General features: G+C 47.4%; 1 protein-coding gene across 1 annotated transcript; it reads right to left on the bottom strand.

The window, feature by feature from the left end:
- Positions 1-1,157: 1,157 nt before the first annotated feature.
- On the bottom strand, positions 1,158-12,407 carry gpr37l1a (G protein-coupled receptor 37 like 1a). The gene is made up of 4 exons (XM_079556016.1): positions 11,702-12,407; positions 6,150-6,380; positions 5,090-5,343; positions 1,158-1,720 (listed from the first exon to the last, which is right to left on the bottom strand). Exons 1-4 carry the CDS (start codon positions 12,296-12,298, stop codon positions 1,273-1,275), a joined length of 1,530 nt encoding a protein of 509 aa, XP_079412142.1. The 5' UTR covers positions 12,299-12,407; the 3' UTR covers positions 1,158-1,272.
- Between the last annotated feature and the right edge of the window lie 1,466 nt (positions 12,408-13,873).

Raw genomic sequence — 13,873 nt, 5'->3', positions numbered from 1 at the left:
GTCACAAGTTATTTTCATATAAAAATAGGGGCTTTATGCATAAAAATGGCCAAATTGTTGATATTTTCAGCAGAATTTCATTGTTATTTAAATAACCATATTTGGCCTTTCATGCTACACGTGGATACCAAACCTGTCAGTATTTGTGAATGAATAAGTGTGGGAAAGACCGGGGAGCCACACGGACATGTTGGAGTTACTTCCTGGAGAAATCTCTGGCTCAAAGCGACAAAACGTCAGAGAATAAACATCGGGAAGAGAGAGTTTGGGCTGTTTTTATTTCTCTGACAGAGAAAAACTGTTGAGGAAAAAACGTAAACAATTTCAACCGCTGCGAGAAACATTCTAAACTTCAAGTAAATTGATATTTATGATCTGACTTTAAGCGCAATGAGATGTTTCTTCTTAATCTAAGTGCATTCAAGTTTGTTCCACAGGCAGAATTTCTTTGCCTTTAAATTCAAATCAAGGGCAGCTTTACTTATTTCTCGATTACTTTATGCAGCGTGTAAAGCTAGTCTTACTTTGTTAAATGTATTTGCTGTAAAAATCCAGAGTTTGTGTTTTTTCTCGTTCCGTTTCCGTACAGGGGGGAGCGCTTATTTAAATGGATTTGTACTTTCTACTTTGATACTTCATTTACTTTCTACAGCAAACACTTCAGTACTTTCACTTAAGTAGTAATCTGACTGAGCAGCTTTTATTTTAAACAGGAAATGTGTTTCCCAGCTTTAACTTCAGGGAGGGTTAGGGCTGGGTACCGTTAAACCAAACCAGTTTAGTATCGGACTAAAAAGTTGAAGTAAAATTATCTCTCATATTTAGATGCAAGCTTTGATGCTCTAGTGACTCCCCCTATTTTTATATGTTTTTTGCCCAATGTTTGCCCCATTTTTCCCATTTCTTTTACACATTTTTTTTTTCAAAATTTTACCCTATTAATTTCTCATTTATTCCCCAATTTTTTTTACATACATTTTCCTTATTTTTTGCCACAATTTCCCCCATTTTCTTTTCCAGATCTTCCAAACATCATTGTTCTGGTTCGAGACGACGGATGTTTTCTATAGGTATTGGAAAGAGTATTGTTCAAGTATCGGTATTGTAAACCAAGCATCATTAAAGTACTGGTGTTGAAAAAATGCAAAGGTACAGCCCTAGTCACGCTCCACTCTCACAAACTACAAAAACGTTTCTATAAAAGTCTCGTCTAAATTCTATAAAAAAAAGAGAAATATAAAAAGCTAAGATAAATTTAAAAACCTAGAGAGCTCAGCACGGCGTCCCGAGCGCCGCCTGCTGCTCCGGGGGCGTGTCTCTGAGGGGCGGGGCCACGGCAGACAGGGGCGTGGCTAACAGCGTGGAGGGTGTGGCAAGAGAGGCGGTGGGCGTGTCCGGGGCGTTGGGGGCGTGGCACTCGTCGCAGCAGCAGCAGCAGCAGTGCACGAAGGCGCCGCCCAGAGGTTTACTGAAGCGCAGCGCCAGGAGAGGCGTGGCTGAGCAACGCGCGAAGAGCAGGAACTGACCAATCAGGCGCAGCACCGGGGCCACGCCCACAGGCAGCGGCGGCAGGTAGGACAAGGCAACAGCGCAGGCGGCGTCCGGGAGAGTGCACGCCGTGTACAGGCCAATCAGAGCCAAGATCACAGACCGCTGCCCTGCCTCCTGAAAGGACGTCCCGCTGCACACTTCCTGTCGGGACACTGAGGGGGAGGGGCTTCTGGAAGACAGGGGGGCATGAGAGTGACATCAGTAAAACGATAACAGTAAAACAGATAAAGAGCGGGTCAGAAGGATTTAGCACTGCTGAGGTCTCCCTCTGTTCTCTCTCACTGCTGAGGTCTCCCTCTGTTCTCTCTCACTACTGAGGTCTCCCTCTGTTCTCTCTCACTGCTGAGGTCTCCCTCTGTTCTCTCTCTCTGCTGAGGTCTCCCTCTGTTCTCTCTCACTGCTGAGGTCTCTCTCTGTTCTCTCTCACTACTGAGGTCTCCCTCTGTTCTCTCTCTCTGCTGAGGTCTCCCTCTGTTCTCTCTCACTACTGAGGTCTCCCTCTGTTCTCTCTCTCACTGCTGAGGTCTCCCTCTGTTCTCTCTCTCACTGCTGAGGTCTCCCTCTGTTCTCTCTCTCACTGCTGAGGTCTCCCTCTGTTCTCTCTCTCACTGCTGAGGTCTCCCTCTGTTCTCTCTCACAGCTGAGGTCTCCCTCCGTTCTCTCTCTCACTGCTGAGGTCTCCCTCTGTTCTCTCTCTCACTGCTGAGGTCTCCCTCTGTTCTCTCTCTCTGCTGAGGTCTCCCTCTGTTCTCTCTCTCTGCTGAGGTCTCCCTCTGTTCTCTCTCTCTGCTGAGGTCTCCCTCTGTTCTCTCTCTCTGCTGAGGTCTCCCTCTGTTCTCTCTCTCTGCTGAGGTCTCCCTCTGTTCTCTCTCACTGCTGAGGTCTCTCTCTGTTCTCTCTCACTGCTGAGGTCTCCCTCTGTTCTCTCTCACTGCTGAGGTCTCCCTCTGTTCTCTCTCACTGCTGAGGTCTCCCTCTGTTCTCTCTCACTGCTGAGGTCTCCCTCTGTTCTCTCTCTCTGCTGAGGTCTCCCTCTGTTCTCTCTCACTGCAGAGGTCTCCCTCTGTTCTCTCTCACTGCTGAGGTCTCCCTCTGTTCTCTCTCACTGCTGAGGTCTCTCTCTGTTCTCTCTCACTGCTGAGGTCTCTCTCTGTTCTCTCTCACTGCTGAGGTCTCCCTCTGTTCTCTCTCACTGCTGAGGTCTCTCTCTGTTCTCTCTCACTGCTGAGGTCTCTCTCTGTTCTCTCGCTCACTGCTGAGGTCTCCCTCTGTTCTCTCTCACTGCTGAGGTCTCCCTCTGTTCTCTCTCACTGCTGAGGTCTCTCTCTGTTCTCTCGCTCACTGCTGAGGTCTCCCTCTGTTCTCTCTCACTGCTGAGGTCTCCCTCTGTTCTCTCTCTCTGCTGAGGTCTCCCTCTGTTCTCTCTCACTGCTGAGGTCTCCCTCTGTTCTCTCTCACTGCTGAGGTCTCCCTCTGTTCTCTCTCTCTGCTGAGGTCTCCCTCTGTTCTCTCTCTCTGCTGAGGTCTCCCTCTGTTCTCTCTCTCACTGCTGAGGTCTCCCTCTGTTCTCTCTCACTGCTGAGGTCTCCCTCTGTTCTCTCTCTCTGCTGAGGTCTCCCTCTGTTCTCTCTCACTGCTGAGGTCTCTCTCTGTTCTCTCTCTCTGCTGAGGTCTCCCTCTGTTCTCTCTCTCTGCTGAGGTCTCCCTCTGTTCTCTCTCTCTGCTGAGGTCTCCCTCTGTTCTCTCTCTCTGCTGAGGTCTCCCTCTGTTCTCTCTCTCTGCTGAGGTCTCCCTCTGTTCTCTCTCACTGCTGAGGTCTCCCTCTGTTCTCTCTCACTGCTGAGGTCTCCCTCTGTTCTCTCTCACTGCTGAGGTCTCCCTCTGTTCTCTCTCACTGCTGAGGTCTCTCTCTGTTCTCTCTCACTGCTGAGGTCTCCCTCTGTTCTCTCTCACTGCTGAGGTCTCCCTCTGTTCTCTCTCTCTGCTGAGGTCTCCCTCTGTTCTCTCTCACTGCTGAGGTCTCCCTCTGTTCTCTCTCACTGCTGAGGTCTCCCTCTGTTCTCTCTCTCTGCTGAGGTCTCCCTCTGTTCTCTCTCTCTGCTGAGGTCTCCCTCTGTTCTCTCTCTCACTGCTGAGGTCTCCCTCTGTTCTCTCTCACTGCTGAGGTCTCCCTCTGTTCTCTCTCTCTGCTGAGGTCTCCCTCTGTTCTCTCTCACTGCTGAGGTCTCTCTCTGTTCTCTCTCTCTGCTGAGGTCTCCCTCTGTTCTCTCTCTCTGCTGAGGTCTCCCTCTGTTCTCTCTCTCTGCTGAGGTCTCCCTCTGTTCTCTCTCACACTGCTGAGGTCTCCCTCTGTTCTCTCTCTCTGCTGAGGTCTCCCTCTGTTCTCTCTCACTGCTGAGGTCTCCCTCTGTTCTCTCTCACTGCTGAGGTCTCCCTCTGTTCTCTCTCACTGCTGAGGTCTCTCTCTGTTCTCTCTCTCTCACTGCTGAGGTCTCCCTCTGTTCTCTCTCTCTGCTGAGGTCTCCCTCTGTTCTCTCTCTCTGCTGAGGTCTCCCTCTGTTCTCTCTCTCTGCTGAGGTCTCCCTCTGTTCTCTCTCTCTGCTGAGGTCTCTCTCTGTTCTCTCTCTCTGCTGAGGTCTCCCTCTGTTCTCTCTCACTGCAGAGGTCTCCCTCTGTTCTCTCTCACTGCTGAGGTCTCCCTCTGTTCTCTCTCTCTCTGCTGAGGTCTCTCTCTGTTCTCTCTCACTGCTTTACCAGCCCTAATTGTAATTGTAAGTAACCTATTTGTGCAGCTCTTATGACTTCACAGTGAGAAACATATGGTATATCATTTACAGTTCAGCTGTTTGGATTCAGAGACTGAAGCTGCCTGCCTTGCCTTATGGCAAGCTACGCCTCTGTGCAGGGAGGTAAGGTAGAAGATGCGGCGTCGCAAACAGCTGTATTGAACTAATGAATATCTCCATGTTTTCCCGCTGTGTTTCTTCAACATTAAGTTGAAATTGAGGAAATGAAAATAATAAGATTCAATTTGCATTTCTTGTAAAGTTCAAATTATGTATTTTCCACCTCCTAAATGCTCCAGCAATGTCCTTATGTGTAGAATGAGCCCAGACCTGTTCACCACAACTGTTGCTAAAAGCCTGCACTGTCACTCAAAAAGTTTATCTCCATCGTCATGCTCAAGCTTAACATAGAAACTGCAGTTACGCGTAAGACCTGAGGTGGCAGTGGCGAGTAAATATCAAGTATCTAGTCCCTTTAATACGGATGAGCAGAAGATGCTCTGAATAACCATCCTCCTTTCAGAACATTTCTGTTCCAAAATTCATGTTCAGAAATTAGGTTTAGTTTAGCTCAGTTTATTCTTCAATCTCAGATTATTTCCTACATAAATAATAGGTATATAACCCATTAAACACCCAAAAATGCATAGAATGAAAGATTAATTGATGACTGATTTTGAATGAATGTCTCATGACGGGGAGAAATGATCCCCAATGAAATGACCGCCATAAACAGACTCGACATATCGCACCTGTTTGAGCCGACGTCCTTCTTCGTCACGGAGGGGGAGGAGCTCCGGCTGCTGCCTTCCTGTCGCCCAGTCGGCTTCGGCACCTGCTGTGAGGTCACACGGCGCGTCACCAGGTCACATGACAGTGTGAAAAGCAGGGGGAGGCACAGGTAACAGCCAAACACCCACCAAGACCGGGCCTCCTGATAGGTCAGCAGCAGAGACAGCACAGCCAATGGGAGCTCAGGGGAGGGCTCAGCCAGGCACACGTCCAGCTGTCAATCAAACACAGGAGCCAATCAGAAACCTCCTCAGATACATGACATATGATCGTTATCATTAAGGAGAGACACTGCAGGAGAATAGGGAAATGACTTAAACGCAGAGACAAATCGATTTCAGACTTTGGCTGTAGATTACTGACATAAATATGAGGGGAAATATTCAGCATGTTTTCTGTCATGTAGAAATAAGGCGTTCTATGCATAAAAATGGACAAAATGTCTAGAGCCAGATTTAAATGTCTGGTTTTAGTTTGTAACAAATTTGTTCCAAAGATTTGCTCAAAGTGATTTTGGATCCTGTTAAGTTTTTCAAGAAAGTAGTTATTAGTGAATAAGGAGGTTCAAAGCTCAATAGGAGCGACTAAAGTTTAGTCGCTTTGTCTGCACATGCGCCCTGTGTATATTTCTCCCGTCTTTAGCCACTGCTGTCCCCCACAAAGGAAATGACCATATATGGATTACAGCGTCATCTTGGTCACAGCCTTTTGTACTACACGTGGATACCAAACGGGTCAGTCGGCAAGGCAAGGTAACTTTAATTTATGCTGCACATTTCGTACACGAGTCAACTCAATGCGCCTAATATTCAGTATTTGGGAATGTATAAACGGGGGAAAGACCAGGGAGTGCCGCCATGTTGGAGTTACATCCTGGTTAAATATCCGGCTCAAAGCAACAAAACATCAGAGAATAAACATCGCACACATGGTTTGAAAGGTCCATGTTTTCACCTGCAGTGCCTCAACTTAACAAGTGCTGTGTCCTGTCCCTCCTGCAGGGGGAGTGGTGAATCTCACCTGTGTGCTGTAGAAGCCCTGCCCGTCCTGCGGGGGCAGTGTGACGCGGCGGTACAGCAGCAGCTCCGGAGCGGCCAGCAGCAGTGCGCCGACGAACACCACGCTGAGCTTGGACAAGATGGTTGTGCACGGCTCCACGCGCACGCTCACGGGGGCGGGACTTGTGGCGCTATGGAAACGGTCGATGCTCAAGGCGCACAGGCTAAAGGTGGCCACGCCCATCGAGCTCACCTGTGGAGAGAGAGCACAGCCAATCAGAACACAGCGTTTACAGACAAATAACAGACAAAATAACACTTTGGCTTCGAAGACACTGGAGAAACTATGCGACTAAAGTATGTTCCAAATTATTATGCAGATGATATTTTTCTCAGATTTTCTAAATTGTCAACTCAAATGACAGTCAGCATAATTTCCAAGTCTTTAACAGTTAGAGGATCATTTGAATGTGACTGAAAAAACCTCCCAATGATAACATTATTTTTATAAAACAATTTAAAACATCCATCCATCCATTTTCTTCCGCTTTATCCGGGGCCGGGTCGCGGGGCAGCAGTCTCAGCAGAGATGCCCAAACTTCCCGATCCACACACACCTCCTCCAGCTGTTCTGACCCCGAGGCCACACCTCCTCCAGCTGTTCTGACCCCGAGGCGACACCAGGCCAGCTCGGAGACATAGTCCCACCACCGTGTCCTGGGTCTTCCACGGGGCCTTGTCCCACTAGGACATGCCTGGAACACCTCCCAGGGAGGCGACCAGGAGGCATCCGAAACAGATGCCCGAGCCACCTCAGCTGCTCCTTTCGACGTGAAGGAGCAGCGACTCTGCTCCGAGCTCCTCCCGGGTAACTGAGCTCCTCACCCGATCTCGAAGGGTGCGCCCAGCCACCCTGCGAAGGAAACTCTTTTAAAACAATTTTTAAAACAATTTAAAACATACTGTTCCAAATTATTACACAGTGGTATGCAAAGGTTTGGGCACCCCTGTAAATGTTCACGATTTTCCTTTATAAATCATTGGTGTTCTGGATATTAAATTTCAGTTAAATACAGTGGTATGCAGAAGTATGGGCCCTCTTCAATGTTTTGACATTTTGCCATACTATGAACCATAAACATATGCCCAAATCACATTGCACCAGCCCCTCATGGCTCCTCCTGCAGGTGGTGGGACGGCCTCACGATTAAATGGGCCTGTTAGTCTCTCAAAAGGAGCTTCTGAACCGCTCTTTGTCTGACCCGTCACCTAGGACCTGTTTGCCATGGGAGACCCTACCAGGGGCACGAAGCCCCCGACAACAGAGCTCCAGGATCATTCGGGCGCTTAAACCCCTCCACCACGTTAAGGTGGCGGTTCTAGGAGGGATGACACACAATTGTGAAGTGAAATGAAATTTATACATGATTTAGATTGTTTTTCATAAATAAAAAACTGAAAAGTGTGATGTGTATAAGTACAGGCCCCCCTTTCCTTTTAGTGCAACCACTTGCCTTCAGGAGTTGCCTGATGATTTCTGAATGATCACATGTTGACCCAATGACTAAATAGAGTCGACCTGTGTGTAATCTAATGTCAGTTCAAATACAGCTGCTCTGTGATGGTCTCAGAGGTCTGTTAGAGACTATTGTGGAGCAGAAGCTTCATGAAGTCCAAGAACACCAGACCGGTCTGAGATAAAGTTATTGAGAAGTATAAAGCTGGGTTAGGTTATAAAAACATTTACAAAGTACAGTTAAATACACCATCCAGGAATGGAAAGAGTCTGGCATCACTGCAAACCTACCAAGACCCGGCCGTCCTCCTAAACTTACTGACCGAACAAGGACAGCACTGACCAGAGCTGTTACCAAGATGTTACCTATGATGACCCTGCATGTACTGCAGAGAGACACAGCTCAGGTGGGGGAAACTGTACACAGGACAACTACTCGTCCTACACTGCACAAACTGGCCTCTATGGCAGAGTGGCACTTTTAAAAGAAAACCATGAGAAGTCCCATTTGCTGTTTGCCAGAAGCCACACGGAGGCCATAAAAAGAAAAATTAACTCAATATTTTGGGCATCCTCTTTTCGCAGAAATAACAGCCTCTAAACACTTTCTATAGCTTCCAATCAGTCTGGATTGTGGTGCAAGGTATGTTGGACCATTCTTCTTTACAAACATCTCCAGTTCAGTCAGGTTTGATGGTTTCCGAGCATGGACAGCCCGCTTTAAATCACACCTCTAATGTTCAATAATATTCAGGTCTGGGGGCTGACATGGCCGTTCCAGAACGTTGTACTTGTTCCTCTGCTTGAGCCTTAGTAGATAAGGTCGTTGTCTTGTTGAAAGATCCAGCCCCAGTGCTTTGTCACTGATTCCTGGACATTGTTCTCCAGAATCTGCTGATATTGAGGTGAATCCATGCGACCCTCAGCTTTAACTAGATTCTCAGTCCCTGCACTGGCCACACAGCCCCACAGCATGATGGAACCGCCAGATTTTACTGTAGGTAGCAAGTGTTTTTCTTGGAATGCTGTTTTCTTTTTCCGCCATGCATAAAGCCCCTTGTTTTGCTCAAATAACGCTAGTTTAGTTTCATCAGTCCACAGAACCTTATTCCAAAACGAAGTTGGCTTGTCCAAATGTGCCACACAGTTTGTGGCATGGGCAGAGAAAAGGCCTTTTCTACATTACTCCATACAACATCTCCTCGTGTAAAGTGAGCTGAATAGTTGAACGATGCAGAGTGACAGAATCTGAAGCAGGATGATGTTGTAGGTCTTTGGAGCTGGTCTGTGGGTTAACTGACTGTTCTCACCATCCTAAGATAAGAGAAGATCCTGCGCCTTTGCTTATGTGACATTTTTCTAGCTTTGGGAATTGTCCATTTGTGCCCAAGATTTAATCTCCTGGCTGATGTCTTTTTCAATATTTCCACATAGAGTTCTTTCTTCATGATGCCATCTATGAGTCTAAGTGCATCAGTACATCCAGCAGCAAAACAACCCCACAGCATGATGATGCCCCCCCCCCCCCGTTTTTCAAAAATGGGATGGTGTTCTCAGGCTTGCAAGATTCCCCCTTTTTCCTCCAAACACAATGATGGTTATTATGGCCAAAAAAAATCATGCGGCTCGAGTCCTGACCAAAACCAGGAAATACGACCATATTAGTCCAGTGCTTCGGTCTCTGCACTGGGTTCCTGTCACTCAGAGAAGAGACTTTAAAACAGCTCCGCTTGTGTATAAGTCTCTTCATGGTCGGGCACCAAAGTACATCTCTGACATGTTACAGCCGTATGAACCATCTCAGGCCCTGAGAACCTCAGGGAGGGGTCTCCAAGGGAGGGGTCTCCTGATGGTTCCCAGAGTCACCACCAAACATGGTGAGGCTGTGTTTCAGTTTCACGCAGAAAAAGTCTAGAACAGCCTCAGTGAGGACATGAGACAAGCCTCAGCTCTAACAATGTTTAAGTCCAGGCTCAAAGGACACCTTTGTATTGCTGCCTATGGCAATTGTGCTTTAATGCTTTTTATTGCATTTTTTATTGTGTTTGGGTGTCTGGTGTTGCTGTGAGGCACATTGAGTTGTACATGTACATGAAATGTGCCATACAAATAAAGTTGCCTTGCCTTGCTTGTGTGACGAGTGTTGAGCTCATATTGAAGCTGTTTGTGTTTCTGCTGAAAGTCACTTTGTACTGTGCCAGGCCCCAATTTGTTTTCATTGTTTTCTGCTTAATAAATGAACCGAATACAGGCTTGTAAAGAGCAGTATAAGTTTAAGTCATTATTATAAAGGTCCAGGCCTGAATTAAACTGAGTCTGAGTTTGTTTAAAGAGACATTTCCATCTGAAAGAACCTCTCACTCTAATGAGGTCACGGGGTCAGCCCTTCACAATAAGAGCCCACATTAACTTTTGATTCAGCCCCTCAGCCTGAGTGAAGCAGAGCTTTGATCCCGATGGGAAGAGTTGATGGGAAAAGGATCCAGGAGCTTTTGGAGCTGATTCAATGAAGGATCTTGAGTCATCTTCTGACTGTAGTTGAAGTGTCCACAAGGCTTCGTCAGCACACTACTCTTACTGCGCTGACGAAGCCTTGTGGATGAAGAGGTGAAACGTTCGACACTTACACTACAGAGTACAGAAGATTTACTTTAGTTTAGTGGTTTAGGAACAGTGCATGTTAATGAACAAGCCATATTGTAGCCTTGGCGGACGACTCAAGAACTCAAGACCCTTCGTTGAAGATGGACAACTCCTGTACGACTGAGAGACTGTTGGAGCTGATATTGGTGTTTACTGAGTGCTGTTGTACATGTTATGGCCTGTTCCCCCAAAGTCCTGAAACTGATTTTAGCGACGCAGTAAAAATAACGTGATGCTCCGAGCCCTGCGCCTTTGGTCGGACTAAACCCTCAGATGTTTGCTTCCCTCACACAGCTCCAGGAGAAACATCTGAAGGTCAGTCAGAGTGAAGCTGTTGTAGTGTCTGCTACACTGGTGTATGAATGGGTGAGTGGATCCTTGCTGCAAAGCGCTATATAAGTTGAGTCTATTTACCATTGTATATTTTATATGAATACAACACTGTCAGGGTCATAGGTCACGCTCTGAGGACCATGGCTGCTTCCGAAACGGGCAGATTGCTAAGAGCTCTTACGCCAAACCGGATGTGCGTCAGCGTCCGCCATGGCAAGTTGCCTCCGAATTGGTAAGTCAGTTAGGAAGTAGTTAGGAAAAGGAGCCTTGATGCTAACTATCATGGCCACTTTAGCATAGGGACCTCTGATGCTAACTATCATGGCCACTTTAGCATAGGGACCTCTGATGCTAACTATCATGGCCACTTTAGCATAGGGACCTCTGATGCTAACTAACCAGTGATTAGGAGCTGTGTGCCATCCCACAAACCACTGCGCCAAATCCCCCCACCCCCCTCGCCCCCACCCTCGAGTGATTCATGCACCACTGTTGATTGACAGGAGCACATTTAATAATAAAAATAATAATAATTAAAAAGTAAGATTCTGCACAAGCCAAACTTTATAAAAGTGATAAATCCATGTTGTCGTCCCCACAGCTCAGTCACATGTCAGTGTTAAAGAGGAAACTCAGGAAACAGATTAAATGCTTTTGTTTTCATTTAGTAGAAACTTGAGCCACATGGATCATTTGCATAATGTAGTTTTATGAAACAGCTGTTGAAATAAAATAACACTAAAGGGAAATGTTTGGATCATTTGGATTTATTTTTCTCCTTAAATGTCTTTGTTTGGACACTGTGTTGTTGTTGGACACTGTACAGTAGGGGGCGACATGCACTTTTGTTTGGCCTGCACTCCACCAATAACTTTAAAGAAGAAGAAAAGCAGCTGTTGGTGATGTCACTTCCCTTTCCCCTGTTTAAGGACGAACGGATTGTTCAAAATGCTGCTGAAGCTCTAGTTCCCTAACTGCATAGAGGTCTAACAGTTGACCCCATGAAAGGTTAAGGAGTTAGTTGCTAGTGTTAGTGCTTAGAGGCGACAATTTGATGGTTTCGGATTGAGCCCATCACTCACCTCCAGGAAGGGCACGAGGCTGCAGGAGAGCGCGCCCATGAGGCGCGTACCCGTCAGCAGGTGGAAAAGGACCACCGGGAGACAGAAGAACAGCACGAGGAAGTCCCAGAGCGCGAGCCCCGCCAGCACGCAGTTCCACGCGCTCTTCAGCTGCAGACTGTGCCACACGAGGCACATGAGCGCGAGGTTACCCACGAGCCCCGCGGAGAACATGAGGAGCGCGAGCAGCAGCAACGCGTGCGCCCAGAGCGCACCCCCGCTCAGCGGCAGCGGGGCCGCGCCCGAGGACACGTTCACGGGCGGCTCCGCGCGCGGGGTCGTGAAGTACCGGTCCGGTCCCGAGGTCACGTGAACCCGCCTCCTCCACGAGCTCTTCGTCCCGCGGGAAACCCTCCTCTCGCGCCCCGTGCTCCGGAGGCCAGCGGGAAGCGTCCCGCTCTTCACCGGGCTGAGACTCCCCCCTGGCCCCCGCTGCAGCTGCTCTCCGCTCTCCTCCAGAGCATCCCTCTCCGGATCCTCCGGGGGCCGGTCCCGGTGTCGGAGCTCCGCGGCGCGCGCGCACAGCAGCAGAACAAACAGAGTCCAGCACGCGCTCATGGTGCTTTCACGCGCACATCCCAGTTGTAAATTAAAAGAGTCACAGAGACATGTCCTACTGTCCCAAACCTAACCCTGAGGAGGACAGGACAGACTGAGCCCAGACTCAACTCAACGAAAAACTTTATCACAACCAAGCGCGCGTGCACCACCGAGCTACTTCCGGGAGGCCTTCACAATAAAGGCCACAGCTGCTTCCGGGAGGCAAATTATCAGGTGTGTTTAAGATGAAGTGCACCTCGCCTCAGGGGCGGATCTAAAAAAGTCAATGGGTGGCAAGCAGGGTCAGGGATCATTTCTGGGGTGGCAACACATTTTACAATGTCGAATGTTTATAGCGGGGTACGCAACTTTTGATTGATCGCATGGCAATTTTTCCGTTTCATTAGTAGCATTGTCCATAGTAGAAGTAGGGGTTTCTTACTCAGGTAAATTAAAAAAATGTGTTAAAAAATATTTTGGCTCCTTGTTTAGCTATAAAGGTGTTATAAATCTGTCAAAAAAGTACTAACTGAGAGTGAGCCAGACCAAAAAAATAAAAAATTTAAATGAAGCCGGCTTTGAAAATCTAGTCTGATGACTAGAATTTAGACAGTTCCAGACCAGGACAAAACCAAGCTCATCTAGATCCGCCCCTGCCTTGCCTCAATTCCAGACGAGACTAGGTGGTGGCGTTCGAGGGCGAAGAAAGGCGCCTTGAATCAAGACACATCACTGCCCCGAGAACCGATAGGGCTTTTCCACCAAGGTGCTGGTTCGGAGCTGGTGCTTGTGCCGGATAGGTTAAGTACCGACTTGATTTTCACCAAAATGAGAGCTGGCATTGTGCCTATTGCCATAGCAACACTTTGAGAAGTCAACTGTCACATTAAACATGGATAGTAACATCTTACTACCGCCATAGATACAGACGGCATCTCGTCATAGAAGGGGGCGTGGCTTCGCCGAGGGGGAAAATATAATCTTTAGAGAAGCAACATTTTTCACTCTTTTTTTGCCATTTTCTGGTGGAATATCAACTTATTTATCACATGTAAATAAAGTCAAGTGTAAATCGGGCCCATATAGATATTTTCTCACAGCAGATTGTTCAGTAGAAGGGAAAAAACGGCAGTTGTAGCAAGCGCTAGCTAACCGTTAGCATTAGCCTGATGCGAACATGTAGCATCAAGTTAGCATTCTCCGTTATTCATGTATTTATCGGCTGTTGAACCACTTTGCTCCTCCCCATGTCTTTGTATTATTATTTAGTAGAAACTATCTTCATATTTCAGCATTTGTTACAGTAGTTTTTGAATAATTTGAGAAAATATAAATTTTTCAAAATTGTTTTCCCCCTTAACTGTTTTAAAAAATGACCATTGTGTCGGCGCAGGTCCACAGTTCCCTGATTACTCGTGTTTATGTTGAGGAAAAAATCCACGGCCACTCCGACGTAAAAAGTTGAACAAAAATTTATTTCCAGAACTTGTTGAACTTTACAGGAGCTTAGAATCCTTAAGTAACCTCTTATAAACTACGGTAAGAAACTGTTGGGCTCTTTTCCTAATGTTGCTGCTTCACGCGCCGGCTCTC

This window comes from Gobius niger (genome assembly GCF_951799975.1).
Source record: "Gobius niger genome assembly, chromosome: 5".
In the NCBI taxonomy this organism is placed as follows: domain Eukaryota; kingdom Metazoa; phylum Chordata; class Actinopteri; order Gobiiformes; family Gobiidae; genus Gobius; species Gobius niger.
The sequence above is the reverse complement of the archived record's forward strand: the minus strand, read 5'-3'. Positions and strand labels throughout refer to the sequence as shown.